Source organism: Natrix helvetica, assembly GCF_964273705.1.
Source record: "Natrix helvetica genome assembly, chromosome: 1".
Taxonomy (NCBI): domain Eukaryota; kingdom Metazoa; phylum Chordata; class Lepidosauria; order Squamata; family Natricidae; genus Natrix; species Natrix helvetica.
Genome location: NC_138548.1, coordinates 185948661 through 185969834, shown reverse-complemented (window position 1 = coordinate 185969834; position 21174 = coordinate 185948661). Strand labels below are relative to the sequence as shown.

The following is a 21174-nucleotide window of genomic DNA, read 5'->3' as shown; positions in this document are numbered from 1 at the left end:
ATAAATTTGCCAACCAGAATTGTCCCAAACTATGAAGACAGCTTGAGAATAATTGCATCTGATGTCTTACTTTCAAAACAGTTTCAGGGGCTGCTGCCAAAAGATGCTGCTTGGGGGGGGGGGGGTGTTGTCTCTAAAACAGTCTCACTGTTGACTTCAGGCACACCCCATCCCTGACAACATTCAGGAAATCATTAAGTTGGAGCTTTGGATCAGTCACTCCCTCTCAGTCCAACCCACCTCACAGGGTGGTGGTTGTTGTGAGGGAAATAGAAGTAGAAAGAAATATATTTGCTACCTTGAGTTATTTATAAAAATAATAAAGCAGGATTAAAAAATAAATACAAATAAATACCAACTTGACAGCTAAATCCTATCAAATCAGAGAAAATACACAAAGAATGTGAATTTAAAATATATCTTTTTAAAGTCATTTCACAATTTCCCCACAACCCTACATTATATTTGCTCCCTTGATGTTTTTCTTTTAAAATCCGTATCCACACTTCTTTCCTTATATATCCATAACAAGTTGGCATTAAGGGTAGTAAATACACCCACACTGTCAAACCTGGTGCGTCCCTGTGGTTTATACAAGAAATCACATTTTACTTCTCCTTTGTGTTGCTAGCTACAAGGGAGGAAAAAATTGGGTTCTGGTTATTTTCAAAATACATTTTCAAATTATATTTTTCACTGATTTCACTGTACAGTATCCATTAATCTTTGGAATGAGCTGCCACAGTGTGATAATAGCCAATGATATCAAAGAACTAGAAAAAAAAACTATTTTTAGTACTAGGGCTAGTGTGCCAGCCCTTTACTTATGATTTGACATGCGATCAGAACAATAAAACAAAACTGTACAACAATAATATAACATAATACATTCAGATTATAGCAACTCCCTTTTTTACAATCCTGTAATCCCTTAAATCAGGGATTTATTTGTAGCTAAACTCATATTTGAGTCAGTCAAAAGTACTCCGACCTTATAATGTGTTGCAATCCTTCTTTGGATGATCATATAAATTGACATGTTTAGGCCAGAATGAGGGGGACGGTTTTCTGTAAAAATGTGGTATATGCACAATAGAGTTCCGAAATGATATGTTACTAATTTTGGGGATAGACTTTTCTCATTTTCAATATGGGAAATGATACCTCAAAGGCTGACTTAAGCTTACTCATGAAGGAAAACAATATAACCAAAACGTCTCACAAATTCAAATGTTGATAATATTTACCTAAGATAAGAATTTACCTTCAGTGTGATATATTTGTTTTAGAGATTTAAACAAGAACCCATTTTTGGTTATTAACTTGCATTCTAGCATAAGAATAGAATGTTATTGATGATAATTTTTGAAGGAGGAGGAAGATGTTATTGTTCAAGGCAGCTTATTGGGAGAGGGGGTCCTTCCATTTTATTTGCATAGCAATCAATTCGGCTGAGAGACAGACTTGATTTGCTGTAACTCACACAGTATTCATGGTTTTAGAGTAGGCATAACCTTTTTCTAATGACCCTTTAATCCCTTTATTTGGGGTGGAGCCAGGGCAACTGAATGAAGCTGAGCGTTTACTAGAAGCTCCATTCAGTCACTTCAACTCCACCCGGAATAAAGGGATTAAAGGGTTGTAAAAAGAAAAAAGTTGCCCCCCAAAATATGGAGCTACGTAAATAGAATCAGGACAGGCTATGCAAGAACTAACCCAAAGCTCTTTAAGTGAGAAATGGCTGAGAGGCTGCAATGCAACGTTGTGCTCTGGAACAGACTGTAACACATACAGTTCAAAAATGTCTCCTTAGGAAATTTCAAGGCATTTGGTGTGTGTGTGTGTGTGTGTGTGTGTGAACACCCCCCCCCCCAAGGAATGAAATATTTTGAGAAATATTTCTCAAAGGACCGGGGGAGGCTGTTTTCGTCCTTCCTAGGCTTCAGGAAAGCCTCCAGAGCCTGGGGAGGGCGAAAATCCCCCCACACACACACTTGGGGGTTGCTTGTGCATGCGTGGGTGGAGCTCACTCGCGCATGCGCAGGTGGGTGGACACGCACACACACAAAAGCACAGTTTTGGCACAGCTTTAGAAAAAGATTAGCCATCACTGACCTAGGATTTGCATTTCCTCTTTTGCGTATAGAGCCAGCTATGACCCCTACATGACCCCATAGGAATCTAACAACAGCCAGTAGAATATTAGAGGGCATGTTCTTGCACAGGAACAAGAAGCTCAAATACAAAGACCAAAGAAGGTATAACACACACACACACCCAACTCCATTTCGTCAGCTGCACCAGAACCACAACTCCTGATTGTTCTGTTCACCATTAAACCATCTTTCCAATCAGCCTCCATGTTTCCAGTGTCTTTCTCCCAGCTTGGAACTGAACCAGATGGATATTTCTTCCAACATATGTAAATGGAGTCTACCTGTAGTCAAAGAAAGCAGAGAAATGCAGATTTCTTTTCATGCTTTGATATTCAGTGATAAAGGGTAAATAAGGATCATTTAAAGAACTAGCAGAATTATTAAAAATAAATACCATGAAATGGTCTGAAGTGAAACTGAAGTGGGAAAATACAGGAAACTTATTTCAGAGGTTCGTGTGGAGTAATATGTCGGTAGTGATATGCAGGATGGATATGTGAAACTATTTTAATTTTTTTTTTTTTACAGTAGACGATTCGAACATTTATTTAATGGATTTATATTCCGGCCCATCTCAAATTAATGTCTTCGCGCGGCTGAAAAATTAAAAAAATGCATTTGCTAAAAATTAAACACAATAATAACCAATATTAGCGTTTGCACTTTAATAAAAGTCCGTAATCTGAATTCATTATTAATATCGGTCACTCTGCAAGATGCTAGACATCGTAAGGGAAAAAAACCGAGCTTCCTATCTCCCAGAAAGTTTGCAGTGTCCATAATTCCGGGGGCGGAGACGCAGGAGAAGGAGCTGTAAGGCTTTCAATCCGAGTCCAAGAAGTCCCGTTTAGGGAGGCTCTCTTCCAAATACAATAACGCGGGTAGAGTCCGGAGGACAACCGTGGAGATCTGGCGGGGGACCTCCGTTACGGGGTTGGGGGCTTTGCCCTGGTCGCTCGGCAGCAGAACGGGCCGTCGCCTCATCACCTGGCGAAGGCGTCAGACTAAAAGGGTGCCGGCCCCTTTAAGAAACTGACGGCGTGGAGTAGAGGCCCGAGGTGCCGATTGGGCGGCGTGGGCCGGAAATTGAAGGAGAGCTCGTGCTGCCGTTTGGGTTTGGCCGCAGGATCAGCCGCCGCCCCCTTTTCCTCTCCTCGCAGGTGGAGCAGCGGCCGGCGCTGCTGCTGTTCGGGGGCATTGGGGGAAGCGGGGCGGTATTTGCAAGGGGTGGAGCAGGGAGCGCTGCTCCTGCTCCGCAATGCCCGCGGCGGCTTCCGATTGAGGCAGGAGCCGTTTGTGGGTGGGTGGCAAGTGAGTGGCTCTTTCTTTTTCCCCAGCAGGCCTGGTGCCGCCATGGCTGAGAGGGCTTTTCCGAATCCCTTTGCAGACTACGACAAATCCTTGGCAGCAGGATATTTTGATCCTTCAGGGAGGGTGAGTGCTTGGATTTTGGCTTCTTCTTGCTGCTCCTTTTAAGAAAGTGTTTCTCAATCTTGGCGACTTTTAAGTCCACGGAACTTAAAAGTCGCCAAGGTTGAGAAACACAGTTTGAAGCGGTTGAAAGATTAGGGTGTATTTTGGTAGCAGCCGCGAGGGAAGAAAGGCTTCCCTCATTAGGGCTTTTTTTCCTCTTAATAACGCCTGGCGGCTATAAGCTGTATAATAAATGTAAACAAGCTGCCATTTTTATTGTTTCAGTCTTGCCTTCATAAAGACCTTTCTAAACATCGTTTGCCAGAGTCTAGGTCAGCGACCCAAACCCCCAAAACGCAATGTGTCTGCGGGCCCCCGCATATGCGCCCGCCCCTGTGCATGCACGCGCTCCCCGGCACGCGCCCCCACACATGCGTACGCAGCCCCCTTGCATGTGCCCTGCCCATGTGTGCTCCTATAGCCCCCAGCACACAATATGCGCATGCCCCCTGCACCAGCCCCAGTGCATGCAAGGCATAGACCTGATTACCAGCTGGCTGGCGGGAGGCGTGCAGTTGAGCTGAATTAGGGCGACGGCTCGCGTGCCCAGAGAGAGATCGCTGCGTGCCACCTGTGGCATGTGTGCCATAGTTTTGCCATCACGGGTCTAGGTCATTAAATCTTACTTTGAATTCAAGGACGGAGTTTGCCAAAAAGAAGTACTTAACAATATTCCTAGTTCATTCTTACAACTTCTAGTTAAAAATAGAAATCATTATTTCTCTTTCCAAAATTATATGCATTATTCTACAGCATTGTGTGGTTTCTGTTTATGTAATGCCCACTCTTGTACAGCAGAGTGTTTGTGGGGGGGGGGGGTGTTCAGGTACATGGCAGGTAGACATTCTCAGTGTTTTTAAGGAAACTCTGTAAAGACATCCCCCCCCCCCCAAAAAAAATCAGGTAATATTGTGGGTTAAGTTTAATATGTTTTCGATATTTATTTATTTATTTATTTCTTCGCACTTCTAGACCGCCCCCTCTCCCAAAAGGGACTCGGGGCAGTGTACAGTCCACACAGCAAATATTGTGGATGATGATCCACAATAAAATTCATTAAATAGATAAACAGATGAATAAGTGAATAAATATAAATATGGAGGAGGTTAAAAGAATTAAAAGAACTGTACAGCAAGAATATAAATATGGCTTTAAAACCCCTAAAATCAATTAAATTTAAAACAATACCCTTAAAATACCAGTTAAAAGTATATTTCCAGGAGGTAACAGTTATAACATTTATAATTATGCCAGGCCAGCTAATCGGAACAGGTGAGTCTTTAATTTTTGTCGGAAGGAGCGGAAGTCCGTGGTGGTTCTAATATCGGGGGGGAGGTCATTCCAGAGGGTTGGGCCCATCACAGAGAAGGCCCTACTCCTTGGCGCCGCCCGCTGGCATTGCCTAATGGACAGCACCTGGAGAAGCCCCTCCCTGTGAGAGCGAATTGGCCGCAGGGATGTATGTGGGAGGATGCGATCCCGCAAGTAACTAGGTCCTGTGCCATGGAGCGCTTTAAAGATGGTGATCAGAACCTTGAAACGCACCCGAAAAACCACAGGCAGCCAGTGCAGATAAATCTTAGTGTCACCTACTGTAGTGCGGAAATACAGTTCCATAATTTTTAATGACTGGGTGGTGATGAGAATCACGGAAAAAACTATTTTAAAAAGGGTGCTCATTGACTTAGCTATAATAAGTCATGCTAGTTGTGAAGTAAATTACTTTAATTGTGTTAAATTGGTTGGGAGCAGGATAGTGAAATTCTTTTTCTTAAGTGCATCACCTATGACTTTATGAAGAAACAGAAGATTCACTCTCATGCATTTGTACATGGAAAGCATAGAATCAGAACCCTGCCATTTCTTTCAAACCCCAATTAAGGAAGCCTTCTAAATATTGAGATTGTCTTGATTATGAAACTTGGATTAAAATATGTTTTTGTGGCTGCTGCTCACTGAATACAACAGACATCTTTAGAGAAGGGTGTGTCATGAGAATATCCCTAAGAAAGCCAGGAACTCTGAATTGTAATTGCTTTGTCAGTACCCTTAGGCAGAATACTTGGCAACAGCTTTAGCTTTTCAAAAGATAATCTACATATTCAAAATAAGATATTTGGCTAGAGTATGAAGTGTTTAATATGTTGTGCAGAAATATGTACTGTGCCATCCACAAATATGAGTGTAAAAACCCATAAACAGCATTGTGTTTGCCATATCTCTGAAATCATAAAAAAATGTCAGGCAATTTAGGTGGAAGAGTGTCAAGGGAACCAATAAATGCTGAGTGAAGCATCTAGCTATGAAGTTTATATAGCACTACTGAAGAGACATCACTCACTGTGTGTTAGCTTTAAATCAAGAGGAGGATCTTGTTATTGACATATAAAGGCCTAACTAACTTGGGAGAAGACTTTGGTATCTCACACTTAACTTTCCAAAGAATCACAACATTCAAGAGAAGAGTCATTTTTGATGATGTTATTGTGTAGATTGCCCTTTAGCAATAACTGCTAGGACCTGTTTCAGATGCCTCCTAGAGATGCATCTTTACCGAAGTCTTCCTTGTATGAGTATTAGCTATTACATATGGATGTATATATTTACTGATTAAATTGTTCCACTTATTGTATTTTATAATGATTTTATATACCTAACACTTTATGGAAAATGTATTCTGCTTCAAGATAAATAAACATTAGTTACTGTAAGCACATGTATCAGTTGTGTTGCATTTGTTTTTTTAGCTGTGTATGGATGGCCTTCATTTAGCAACCACAGTTGGGGCTAACAACTTGGTTATTAAACAACGCTAACTGATACAGCAATAGTGCTTATGTCTTATTTAAGCCTTTCTGTGCTTTACAGACTTATGAGGATTGGCCACAAAGTTAATTTTTCATCGCTATTGTAATTACAAATGGTCACTTACTATACATGCATCTGAACTCTTTTCAAACAACACAGTACAGTGTGTGTGTATACATACACACACACACACTGTGTGTGTATATGTATGTATGTGTGTGTGTATGTGTGTATATATATATATATATATATATATATATATATATATATATATATGTATATATATATATATATATATATATATATATATATATATATATATATATATATATATATATATATATATATATATATATATATTCGTAGATTTTCACGGGTGTAGGTAAGCTGGTCTTGTTGTATTCGGGTCTTTTCCCGTGTAAGATTGAGATTGTCTTGGCAACGTTTCGGCAAGGTCTCACACACACACACACTGTATTTTTATAAGACGCACCAGTGTATAAGACTCATCAAGATTTCGAAGAGGTAAGTAAGAAAAAATGGTTTTTGTCCTCCCTGGCCAACAAAACGTTCTGGCTGTTTTGATGATCACAACCTCTATATGAATCAACAGTGGGATGCAGCTATAAATAATTGCAATCCTAGGCTGCATAAACATAAATAGAATAGCAAAGAGAAATAATTTCTCTTTGAAATGATGGACGACAAAAGTGTTCAGAATTGTACCAGAGTACAGGTCAAGAAATAATGGGTTTACAAGGAGATGGAATTTGATTCTATGTAAGGTAAAATTTCTTGATAGTCATAGTTCAACAATGGAACAAACTACCTTGGGATTTCTTTTGCTGAAGATATTTAAACAGGATGGATCCCCATGTCAGGGATCTCCTGTAGTAATGAGCTCCTGCATAATTTCCCTTTCCCTTTCAACCTTTACATATTTATGTATGTGTTTCTATATAATGCCAGTGTTCATCACAAAGTTTCAAACCTGAAAGGGTTTTTAGGCTTGGAGCCTCAATAAATACTTGACTGCATTAAGAAATGGATACCTCCTTCATTTGCTGTGGTAAGCATTTTATGCTTACCACAGCAAATGTTGGTTAATCTATAGTGCCCTGTACAAAAGCTTCCATGCGGTAGAATGGTGATGAGTCAGCGCAGACTGTCAAGTAATATTGTACGATGCTATTTCTGTCCTATTTGTCTAATGGCAATCATCTAGCAGAATCTACTCTTAAAAAATTGAGTAGCCTTCAAGGTCCCCTCAGGGGAAAGTATAGCACTGGCTATAACCTCAAGGTAATAGGCATGGATAGCCAATGTATCACCAGGGGAGAGAAATACAGTTTTAAATATTTACGGTTAAATTCTTAATAGTTACTTGGAAGAAAGTCTGCAGTAATAGGGTTTTCTATAAAAATGAATTTTGATTCTTCTTTCTCTTTTTAAATTACTGCTTCCAGTCTGGCAGCTGTTTATTTCCTTTATACTTCTAAAAAGGTGGTTCTCTTAAAAGTATACAGCACTTCAAAGTACTTAGTTTGGCACATCTTGATAAGTGACAGTGTGTCTGCTGAGACATAACCACTGTGTTTTTATTAACATCTACAGCTCACTCCTGAATTCAGTCAGCATGTGAATAATAAAATCAAGGAGCTTCTCCAACAGATGGAAAGAGGTCTGAAATCTGCCGACCCCAGGGACTGTACTTGTTATACTGGCTGGGCAGGTAGGATGGGAGAGCTGCAAAATGTGAATGCTAAATAGCATGTTTTAAACTGGATGTTTAAAGAATGGCTGGAGGACATATGGTCTTATTATACTGCTGGGATTGAATTTGTCTTGAAGAAGGAAAGACTTGGGGAATCCTGCAAATATTATTTATCAAGGGATTTGTAAGCTATCCATTTTTTTTCAGGGTGAATTATCTCCTGAATTTCCGAAGTATTCCTGAATGTGATAGTAATTCTTTGGACAGAGAAAAAAAAGGTTTCCTCTTTTTGCTATTGTTGCAGCCCATTGATAATGGCTGCCAACCTTTCTGCCTTATCAGAGATGTCTCTACGTTCTTATACTGGAATTCTAAACTAGTTTACTGTTACTTTGCTTTTTGATAAGCCAGTTTCAAACTATTCTTTTGAAATATACTAGGAGTGCGTTTGCACACATCACATTTAACCATGAATAATGAATAAATTATTGTGGGCTTGAGTTTTAGAAAAATGAAACCCTGTACTATACAATCTTATCACTTCATTCATGCAATAGATACATGAGCTGCAATAGTTCGCAGTATGCTTCTGGGTGCAATTCAAGTCACTTTAAAGTTGCACAGATGTGGGTTCCGGGTGGTGACGTCGGGGCGAGTGTGGGGAAGAAATCAGGGCTCTGACTTCTTATCTCAATCTACACGTTTGGAGGACCCCTGCGGGGGTGCGCTGATCTTGGAGAGAGACGCGGAGGAGTAGGGAAACCCTAGGACTAACGAAGCGGAGGGCAACCACCTGCTATGATCTGGGGATACCTTTTTAATCCAGCGTGCAAGTGTCTGCCTTGTTTCAATGGAGGACTTGAAGTCTCAACAAACTATTTAGAAGGGGAAGGAAGAATTTAATCAGCCTGTTGTGTCATTTAGTGGATTGACTTGTGAGTGGAAACAACGGTGAGTGTTGGCAGAAAAGGAAGATCCCAGAGAAGAATGGGCAAAGTAGTGAGTCTCTAGAGATCGGGTGAGAGCCCTATAACCGAGCAGCCACCTGTAGGAGTGAGAGCGGCAGATTTTTAGAGGCAAAGACCGGCCCAAAGAACTAATTGGCCTAAATGAGCAATCCGAGGGAAAACAACAAGAAAGAGCACGAACTGACTCTTAAGACATACAGACTCAAGTGGTGGAAAAGAAACCGAGAAAGAAAGAGGACTTGGAGAACGGTGGTGTACTTGAGGGGGGGGTGGCGGCAGCTGACAGATAGCAGGTAGGAAAAAGAGGACAACGAAATGGAAGGGGAAGGCTGATGCAACAGCTGTGCTGAAATTATCTAGAACTATTTAGAACAGAAGAGCATGGACAATTTTGCAAAGACTGAAAAGAAAAGTAATTCAACCCAGAACTTTTTTTAAAAAAAAGGTAAAAGAAAAGGTGTTGAACGAATTGACTGCATTAATAGTTTAGTGAAATAAGTTACAATTATGTATAATATTTATAGATAATATTTATAATACCTATAAACAATTACTAAAATCTAAATTTATATTTATAAACAAGTAAGTGGAAAGCTTGTGGATATCCTTATATATATGTCTATGGTTATAAATATCTATTTGAATTAATTGCAGTAATTGCACTAAGGATATAATGAAATAATTGCATTCTTAAGATATAGCACTGTTGGTATAAATGAGTACTGAGTACTGAGACTTCCTCTCTCTGTCCTCTCTCTCTGTTTGCTTTTTCCTTCTTATTACCCCTTGTTATTGAATTATATATATATATATATATATATATATATATATATATATATATGTGTGTGTGTGTGTGTGTGTGTGTGTGTGTGTGTGTGTGTTGTATTTGTGCTGATAAATAAATAAAGGGAGACTAGTATGGATCCATTTCAAGCTATTTAGCTCTCATCAGCTAGCCATACCCTTACTGGGATTTGAACCTGGGATGTGTTACATATTAGGCAGATTTGTTAGCCACTACACCACAGGCTCTCCTCCTTTTATCAGGTAAGCCAGGGAAATAGGTATGTGTTTGTGTTACAACCCCTGGTATGCCCAAATATGGGAGGGAGCTCACGCCTCCCTCTTTCTGTCCTTCGGCTCATCACAGAAAACCATCCACATATTATTTATCAGCACAAATACAACACAAATATAAAAAGGCAACATTAAAAATAAAAATATGGGTTTCTGCCTGGATGGTTTTCTGTGATGAGCCGAAGGACAGAAAGAGGGAGGAGTGAGCTCCCTCCCATATTTGGGCATACCAGGGGTTGTAACACAAACACACACACATACATACATACATACACACACACACACACATTGTTTTAGTTGTTTATACTGCTTTAAGACTACTGTTTGTGGATTATTATAGATAGAACAAGCTAAGATAAGGAATTATTTTAAAAAAACTTAACAGCAAAGCATATATATTATATTATCAGTAATATCTAATGTAACAGTGTATAGCCTATTAGTAGAAAATTTAGGATTGTGATTAAAAGAGGGGGGGAAGAATATTGATAGAAAAAAAAGATAAGTTGAAATAAAAATAAAAGTCAAGATATCGAATGCTAATTTGGGACAACATATATAATATACTAAAAGAACAAGATAAAATTTTAAAAGAGATGGCGAGTATCACAACAACATCACTGAAAGCCGGGAAAAAGACAACTGTAAATCCAGCGACAAAGATATTGACTGCTTCTCCAGCATCCCAAAGGTCCACAGAAGGAATGGCTACAATGGAAAAAACAGATTCCGGATTGAATATCGAAAATGTGCAGGCAGCATTGCTAACCATCCAAGAACCTATGACCAAGCTTCAAGAGGCAGTAGCTAAAAACCACAGTGAATTGAACACAGATATGAATGAAATGAAAATAGAGATGAGTGAAATGAAAAATGACATACAGAAATTAGATGATAAAATGGGAATAATACAACAAAAACTGGAAAAAAATGAACAATCAATAAAAGCGGTAGAAAAAAGAACAGAACCAACAGAGAAGAAACTAGACTTAGTTGAACAGTAGATGAAAACATCAACCAAAAACTTAGAAGACTCCCTCATCCACCTGGAAATGGATCGTGCAGCATTTTATCTCTGATTCCAGAATGTAACAGAGACAAAAGAGGAAGATTTACAAATGATAATGTTGGAATTAATAGCAGAGATGTTACAAAAAGACAAGCATGAGATCCTAAATGAATTGGACGATATATACAGGGTAAGCACTAATTATGCCAGAAGACACCGATTACCTAGAGAAGTACACATTAGATTCGCGAGGAAAAAAGTGAGAGATATAATTTATAGAATAACAAGAAACGAGACGATGGTGTACAAAGGGAAAGAGATACAAACCCTGAAACAAATCCCACGAAGAGTGAGGGAGCAACGGAGAGACTATTGATTTCTGGCGACATAACTGATTAAACAAGATATACTATTTAGGTGGTTGGTACCTGAAGGGATGCTGGTAACTTGGCAGGAGAAAAGGATTAAAGTTGACAATCTGGAGAAGGCACAAGATTTATATGAGCAATTAGTAGGCCCGGAAGAGGAACAGAGCAGTAAGGAGAAGTTGGAATATAAAAGCCAGGAAGAACAACAACAGAGAACAACGGAAGGAGAACAAGGAGAAAGTAGTAGGGAGGAGAAAGAACAACAGAAAGAGGAGGAAATGAGACCAAAAACAAGGAGCTGAAAAAGAAACTAGAGTTAATAAAAAATAAAGACAGCAGAGAATTAGGAGGATGGAAGAAGAAATTCAATTATTGTCAGTAAATATTAACGATTTAAATTCACCAACAAAAAGAAAGTGTATCTGGGCAAAATTAACAAAACAAAAGGCAGATATAATATGCTTACAGGAAACGCACATTAAAAAAAAGATATAAAATACCTGGAATGTCCTAAATTAGAAAAATTATATGCAACATCACCAGAAGAAAAGAGAAAAGGGATAGCAATATATGTTAAAGATGGGATAAAGACAAATTTAATTTGTGCAGACCCAAAGGGAAGAATATTAATGATAAGAGATAGGGATGAACCAAAAATCAGTACTACTGGTAGCAATGTATGCCCCAAACGAAAATCAGAAGGAGTTTTATAAAAAAAACTACACAAAAAAATTAGAGAAATTGGATTGATGAATATTTGTATAATAGGAGATTATAATGCCATAGTGGACGGTAAAAAAGATTACATAAATGACAAAAAAACTAAAAATAAAAAAAGTATTACCAACAACTTGCTTTGAGATGATGGAGGAGCTAAATTTAATGGATATTTGGAGAAAAATCGAACCAGAAAAAAAAAACAATTTACCTTTTACTCAAATCCACATCAATCCTGGTCACAGATTGATATGGCATGGATGAATGGGGAAATTGGGGCAGAAATACATACAATTGAAATATTACCAAATACGTGGGTGGATCACAACCTCATTAAAATAATTTGGGAAGGAAAAAAAACTAGACGAAGATAGATGTTAAATTTGCAAATATTAAAAGAAAAAGAATTTATTCAAACATGTAGAAACAAATTAGTTATTCCTTAAGGAAAACACAAAAGAACAGAAATCTATACAAAATTTATGGGACACCATGAAAGCTTATTCCCGTGGAATTATTATAGCGTATTCAGCAAAAAGAAACAAAGAGAAATAGGCACAACAAAAGATATTAGAGGAGGAAATTAAAAATTTAGAAATAGAATTACAAAATAGCCACAGAATGACAAAATTAGAAAGGATTGGATGTTACATACCGTGTTTCCCCGAAAATACGACATATCCTGAAACTAAGGCCATGCCAGATTTTCGCGGTGGGCAAAAATATAAACCCTCCCCCTAAAATAAGCCCTAGTGAAGGGATGGGTTTAACTAGAGCAGGGGGGCAGCCCTTCCCTTCCCCGGTCACCCCAGGGCTTCTTGGCCCCTTAATCGGATCAGTTGGGCCGCTCCGTTCACAAAACAGCTGATTCGCGGGTGCCACTCAGAACTCTACCTACAGCAAACGCCGGTCGCTTTTGCAGCCAATCGCTGCTGCAAAAGAAGCCGGAGCCCAAGCAACACAACCCAAATGCCTCATGCCCTCCCAGTCACAGCTCGCAATTCCGTCCACGGAACAGGAAAAGAAGGCATTAAAATCCATACTGTTGGGACATCGGAAGAAGCCCTGCGAGGAGACGCTGGTGTTGAAGTGCAGGAAATCACCCCCCAACCTGCAGATCGTCTTTTCAAAGAGGAGTTTCACCAGGACACAAACGCCGCCTTCAGCCACCTCTTCATCCTGGTGAAACTCCTATTTGAAAGGACGATCTGCAGGTTGGGTGGGGGGGAGAGATTTTCTGCACTTCGGCAGCAGTGTCTCCTCGCAGGGCTTCTTCCGATGTCCCAAGAGTATGGATTTTAATGCCTACAGGAGGTAGGAGCTTCTCACCTGCATATTCACATTGAAGGCTCGAAATGGGGCTTTTTTGCGAACGGCTTGAAAATGGGGAGGGGAGATTTTCCTTCCTCTTACCCTGTTCTGAAGCTCAGCACATAAGAGGCAAAATCCCTCCCACCCCTTTTCCTGGCAGTCATTCTTTCCTTGGGATTTCAGTGCAGACACACATTCCCCAAATGCTCTATCCGAAGCCTTCTCTGCGTCTGTGCAGAGCTCCCAAGGAAAAGATGGTGTGTGGGTGTGAGAGAGAGAGAGATCCCCCCCCCCCAAGGCAGCCACATCCCTCCACTAACCTGCTTTCCTGCTCCATTCTCCACTGCCACGTGGAGGGCAAGAAAAGTAGTTTCTAAGTTTACTTCCAACTTTGCGAGAACTTGGAAGGTATTTTCTGGTATTTTTTTTTACCATAGGCACACAGTCTACTTTTCTTGTCCTGCACGTGGAACGGAGAATGGAGCTGGAAAGCAAGTTAGTGAAGGGATGTGGCTGCCTTGAAGGGGGAGGGTGTATGTGTGTGTGTTCGTTCGTTCGTTCTGCCAGGAAGAGCCACCCCACGCGAGATCAGAGCAGCACAGTCAGCTGTTCCGCGGCCAGCAAGCAGGACAGGCAAAGTCCAGGATGCAAGGAGAAGTTGGGTCATTGTGGCCGCAGGCAAGCAGATGGTGGGACGGAGAGGGTGGGGCTGGTGGGCTTGCTGCTTCCTGCACCTGAAAAATAATAAGCCCTCCCCCTTTAATAAGCCCAAGGCCATATTTCGTGGGTCAAAAAAATATAAGACCCTGTCGTATTTTCGGGGAAACACGGTAAATTAAATATATCAGACCAGGAAGAAATGGTAAAGGGCCTAAAACTAACAAAACACAACTTCTTTGAGCAAGCAAATAAACCGGGGAGGTGGTTGTCATACAGATTGAGAAAAGAGAGAGAAAAAAGATTAATATATCAACTTCAAGAGGAAACTGGTGAATTATAGCATACAATGGAAGGGAAGAAAAAGATTGCATACAAGTATTTTGAGAATCTGTATAAAGGAAACAAGAATGGAGAAGAATAAGAGAATGGAGAAGAAACACCGTCAATAACAGAAGACATGAAAGAAATGTTGTCAAAAAAATAACGAAACTAGAATTGAAACAGGCGATCCAAAAACAGAAAAATAATAAAACGCCAGGCCCAGATGGATTTCCAGCAGAATGGTATAAAACAGTGATGGCAAACCTATGGCACGCGTGCTACAGGTGGCACACGTAGCCATTTGTCAGGGCATGTAAGGAGATGCCCTGTCAGCTGGCCAGTGCGCATGCGCACGCTGGCCAACTGAGTTCACCCTTTTTAAAGCCATTTTTCGCCCTCCCCAGGCTCCAGAGGCTTTTTAGGAGCCTGGGGAGGGCGAAAAGAGCCCCCCGCCTCCCCCCGGAGGCCCTCCGGAGGCTTCATGAGCTTCCCTGAAGCCTCCGGAGGGCTTCCCGGGGGGCGGGGGAGGCTGTTTTCGCCCTCCCCATGCTCCTATAAAGCCTCTGGAGCCTGGGGAGGGCAAAAAAAGCATGCAAAAATGGGGGGTGCAAGAAATTACAGGAGAACAAATAAAATACAAACCCGAACTCTTTCTGCTGGGAATAATCAAAGGGAAAAATATCAAGAAAATTAAGTACATATTAACACATCTGCTGACCACACCTAGAATAGTGTTTGCCCAATGCTGGATACAAAATAATATCCCCTTGGACGAATTAGTGATACAAATTTTTTTGGATTGTGCAGAGATGGACAAATTAACACTAAAATTAAAAGACAAAGAAGAGTAGGAATATTATGAAATTTGGAACAATTGGTATAAATGACTGCAAAACAAGAATAAAATAAAGCTGAAAATTTTGTGTGTGTGTGTGTGTATATATATATATATATATATATATATATATACATACATACATACATACATACATACATACATACATACGTGTGTGTGTGTTACATTTATGATAAAGGAGCTGATAAAGCTGATAAAGGAGGAGAGCCTGTGGTGTAGTGGCTAACAAATCTGCCTAATATGTAACACATCCCAGGTTAAAATCCCAGTAAGGGTATGGCTAGCTGATGAGAGCTAAATAGCTTGAAATGGATCCATACTAGTCTCCCTTTATTTATTTATCAGCACAAATACAACACGTGTGTGTGTGTGTGTGTATACACACACACTCACACACACATACATACACACACATACATATACAGAGAGAGAGAACTGTGTATAAAGTTTATAAACATAGAAGCGAAATAATATTTACATGTACAAGTATGATGACATAATAATGTTGATATAATGACTGTAAGGTGTTGTAGAAGGAAAATAATAATAAAAAGGAAAAAAAAAAATAAAGTTCCACAGGCGTGAGACCAAGGGCTGCCCCTCTCCAGTGGTTTCTGCCTGCCCCACCAGATCTAGCACAGTGTGTATGCTCAATAAAATAATGCCATTTAGCAGGTCCCTGGAAATATGCTTCATTGTCATGGCACCAGCTCTTTGGAACAGCCTCCCCCTGAAATAACACAGTCCCTAGGCCTTTCACTAGACCATGAAGACCAGGCTGTTCCCCCACGCATTGGAAGCATTTGGGAGCTCCAGCATGGATGTATGTGTCTAATGGTTTGTGTTTTTATTGAGCCTTGAAGCTGTTTTAGTTGATTTTTGTTTTAATGTATACCACTTTGTAATATTTGACTCAGATCAATACATTAAGTCCTTTATCTTTTAGGCTACTGTCCTTCTCTTTATGTCTTCTCAGACAAAAAACATTCTCAGTTCTCCTGTTCTGAGTTGGTGGCACACTTTTGGTTTTAGTCTACTGGTGGCATGGGCATTTCCTTAGACTAGCTGGGTAATTCTGTGAGTTGAAGTCCATGTATCGTAAAAGTTGTCAGGATTGAGAAGCACTGCCCTAGACATTAAGGAACATAAAGGCTCAGTAATTTTGCAACATTTACTTTCTAGGATATGCTTCATTCAGTGAAACTTCCTTAAACTTTTAGTATTTAAACTGAGTATTTAAAATAGCTTCAATGGTACGTTTTTCCTTAGGGCACACACTTCTTAAATTATTAATACTTGAATGAAACATTACATTTTAAGTATCAGCTTTGGTGAAGACTTAAATAAATACTAAATTGTCAATTCTGTTTTTTCCTTTTTTCTAAAGTACTTGATTAGAGGTAGGAACATTTTGCAAACCAAGTGAGCAAGGAGTAACATTTAAACCTGATTCACCTCTTTGCATAGTTTCATTCATGATTGGTCCCACATTCTTACTAGCAGTACAGATTGCTGTAGTCTTTTGGGAAGTGGTGATATTCTGGGAAACCTTATATTGTAGAAAATGTTACAGTATTATTTTGGATTCTCACACTCATGTGCCCGTGCATAGTTCCTTTCAACAATATTTTGTATTCATATTGTAATGCTAATAAAACATGAATTTTGATTATTGCTTGATTAAAGAAATCATAGCCAATACCTCTAAATTTCCACATATATAGAGAGGGTGGAAGGAAGCATTTGCAAGTTCTTTTACTGAAAATCAAGTTTCCAAAAATGTCTACTCAGATCATGAGGAAGGGGCACGTTCTCTTGTTAATCAATCACACTTTTAATCAGTTCATAAAGCTAAACAATAAATTATAATGTTCAATTTAAAATAAATTATAGAAGTTTATGCAAATAACAAAAATCTACATTTAGATGGGTTGAGTGAGGGGTTTTTTAAAGCAGAATTTGAGTTTGAATGCAGCTGGTGAAATGGAAGAATTTATTACAGTATTTGTTTTGACATACAAAATCTAGCATAGAAAACATGCCCTATACACAATACATCTTTTATGTCATATATATGACATGCCATAAACATGATATACAAAATCTTAAATGATTTGTGTTAAAGGTAGAATTGTCTCATAGAAAGGGTTGGAAGGGACCTTTGAGGTCCTGTAGTCCAACCACTTCTCAAGCAGAAAACCCTGGGTAATTCAGGACAAATGGTTGCTCAATCTCTTGAAAACCTCCATTGAAGGAGCACCCACAACTTTTGGGGGCCAATTGTTCCACTGATTAATTGTTCTCACTTTAAGGAAATTTCTTTTTTATTTCTAGGTTGGATCTCTCTTTAACCTTCCACCCATTGTTCCTTGTCCTGCCTTCAGTTGCTTTGGAGAATAGATCGACCCCCTCTTCTCTGACAGCCCCTCAAATATTGGAACACTAATTCACGCCTATTTTGACTTGTATTCCTATTGTGTCTCCCACAGTACTGCTTTTGAAAGTTTGGATCATTTTTCCTTTTTCATAAAGATAGATGGAAAGAATGAATTAATCTGTCCCATTTTCCCTGTCATCTATTACCTCCTTGCCATCTTCTCCAATAAGTGGATCAATTGTTTCCTCGACTAATCAAAGGTACAAGTACAGGTTAGGCAAAACCTGGCTCAAAATCAGTAACTGTGAGAGGGACTTTGGAGTCTTAGTGGACGATCACTTAAACATGAATCAGCAGTATGTGACAGCAGCCAAAAAAGCTAATACTCTGTTCTATAAACAGAGGCATAGAAGCAAAAGCACACAAAGTATTAGTACCGCTTTATAAAGCCTTAGTAAGACCACACCTGTAATACTGCATCCAGTTTTGGTCACCATATTATAAAAAAGATGTTTGGACTTTGGAAAAAAGTGTACAAAAGATCAATTATGATGATTAAAGACCTGTAGATTAAAACATATGAAGAACAGTTGCAGGATTTGGGTTCGGCTAGTCTAGAGAAAAAAAGGACTAGGTGGGACATGATAGGAATATTCCAGTATTTGAGAGGCTGCCACAAAGAGGAATGGATCAATTTACTTTCCAATGCACCAGAGGGCAGGACAAGAAACGATGGATACTAATCAAGGAGAGAAGCATCCTGGAATCATCCTGACAGTGAGGACAATTAACCAATGGAACAGCTTGCCTTCAGACGTGGGTGCTTCATCACTGGAGGTTTTTAAGAAGAGACTGGACAGTCACTTGTCTGAAATGGTATAGGATCTCCTGCCAGTAGGGGCTGGACTAGAAGATCTCCAAGTTACCTTTGAGCTGTATTCTGATTATTATTTTTGACATTTGTTGCAAGTCTTAGTTCTTGGTTCATTCTGAGTTTTAGCTTTTCTGACTGCATCCTTGCAGATTCAAGCTGGTTTTGTCTATGGTCTCTTATTATTTATTCTTAGTGGTATTGTAGTAGATGGGCTTTTATTATCTAATTTTAGAATCTCAGTGTTTCTGTCTCATTTATTTATTTATATTTCATACTTCTTAACCATCTCTCTCTCTCAAAGAGGGTTTCAGGGCAGTATACTATTTAATCAATGAAATTAAATATTAAAATCAAAATATTGTTGTCCCCCCCCCCCCCACACACACAGGTTTTGATCTCTTTGTGGAAGGCCAAGACATTGAGGGCTTTTCTCAACTCCAAGGGAAAGATGTTACATAATGCAGGAAAAGCAGCAAAAAAGGCTTCTTCCTAGATCCCACCAGTCAAATTTATTTTCTGCTTACAGATTTTTCTTTGCAAAATGAAATGTGTTGTTTCCATAGGATGTATTCTCCTTCACTTTTATATACCCAATGCCTTCCAAGATTCTGGATTTACTAAGGTATTCAGTGTGATTTCAGGTTACAAGAAATGAATTGGCCCAAAAGAAGTGTTTTCCAGAGTGAGTTGCAGGATGGTCCAGTAGTGATATTGTCACATCCAATTGGCTTCAAGACTGGACTGAAGCTAAAGCCACGCCTCTGTTCTCCTCCCTTCTGACTCCAGTTTCAACCCAGTCCGGCCTGAGACAAGGCTAAAATCTTTGGATTCCTGATTAATTTGACCATTTCTGGACCCTCCTCACCTCATCCCTGCTTCCCTGGTATCAGAGGCCCTACCTCCACCTTATTGTAAGTCTCTGGTGGCTAATAAATAATACTGGGAGAGACCATCCCCAACTCTTTCTGTCAAAATTCAACTGTTGTAGAGGCTGATGCCATTTAGACGTATGCTGGAACTGAGGTTAAACAGCAAGTTTAACTCTACATTTCCTCCCATCTTATTGTTACCAAGCAGAAGTGCATTTATATTAAAAAGGTGCTCTTCCTCATCATAAGTTGGGTGGGCAACTGCAGGCTTTCATTTTGTAGCCTTTGAATGTCCTCTGATTATGATTTCTGAAAATGACCAGTGTGTTTCCCTCCATTTTGACATTGAGGACTGATGAGAACTGTAGTGTATCAAGCCATATCAATATGGATTTTTTTAAAGGAAGAAACTTTCGAAATCTTGACCTGCCCAGATGTGGTATGGCCTTACCTATTTTATAGCCCTCTTCTCTGCCTTGCCCCTTAAAATCCTGTCTGTGGCTTTTACCTTTGAAAGTTCTATCCCTATGCTAGATGCCTAGCAGAGTTGCAGTGTCAGCAATATAGGGCTTTGCTTACTATCTGTTTCCGTCAGCCGTTTAACTAACCAAGCAGGCAGCTTTGTTAAATGGGTAGTTCTGTAGAATCAATAAAAGCCTGAGGACATGTCATGCTAGAATTCTATAGAGAGAATTTTAAATGGATAGAACTCTTTCTGCCAACAGACAAAAAAGGCTAGAACATAACCTGTGCAGATCAGCCAGGTTTTACCTTGATACAGTAATAATATAGCCTCTATAGAGTTAACTTCGCTCATTCCCCCTGCCACTATGCCAGCAAGCATCATTTTGTTAGTTCCAAAATTTTATAAAAGGACTTCTAAAAAAACAGATTTTTAAAAAAGTTATTCTTTTAGAAGCATATACTCCCTCTGCAAATAGTATTCCATTTTTTTAATTATAATTTTTAAATTATTTCCTGTCAGGAAAACAGAACCAATAAGATGTTAGAAACTTAAGTTCTGATTACAGTTTGGTTCAATTGCAGTTATCTGTGTTCTAAATTGAGCCCTGAACAAAATTGTGATCAGTTTCTATCTCTACTTTTTATCTAAAAACCAGCAAATTAAATGTATGCTTTGGGGTAGAAATTTAAATATCTACATATCAACTGGTTTCTTCTATATTGCCAACTCCAAAAACGGTAGAAGGCAATTCCTATTTGCATCAGTGGTTTTTATTGGATATTTTTATTAGTTCCACTTTTGGCAAAATATATACTGTAAATTATATTTTGTATATACCTCTTGTGCATTCTTCATTCGGTATAAGTTCTCTGTAAACAAATTATGATGGGGGAGTAACACAAACTGCTACATTGTACTATACCAATTCAAGACAAATTAGCTGCTCAAGAAAAAAAATTATAGATAAGATTGGAGGGACTATTAAAGAAATGCATACAGTGTCATACTAGTACCATTAGAGGCAGTTAAAATAATGAGTAAGATTTGATTATAATCCATAGTGGTTTAATTGTTATGAAACATTCAGTACCTTCTGCAGTATCATAAACATCTCAGCCTTTCTTTAAAAATTAAAAGATGTAAATTCTTA

At 39.2% G+C, this 21174-nt stretch overlaps 1 protein-coding gene across 1 annotated transcript in view; it reads left to right on the top strand.

Moving 5' to 3' along the window:
• Positions 1-3297: 3297 nt before the first annotated feature.
• Positions 3298-21174, top strand: part of LANCL1 (LanC like glutathione S-transferase 1) — a 37416-nt gene continuing 19539 nt past the window's right edge. Inside the window, exons 1-3 of the mRNA XM_081936294.1 lie at positions 3298-3316; positions 3497-3590; positions 8052-8169. Coding sequence (XP_081792420.1) covers positions 3510-3590; positions 8052-8169 — 199 coding nt within the window. The 5' untranslated portion in view covers positions 3298-3316; positions 3497-3509. The remainder of the gene's footprint in view (positions 3317-3496; positions 3591-8051; positions 8170-21174) is intronic.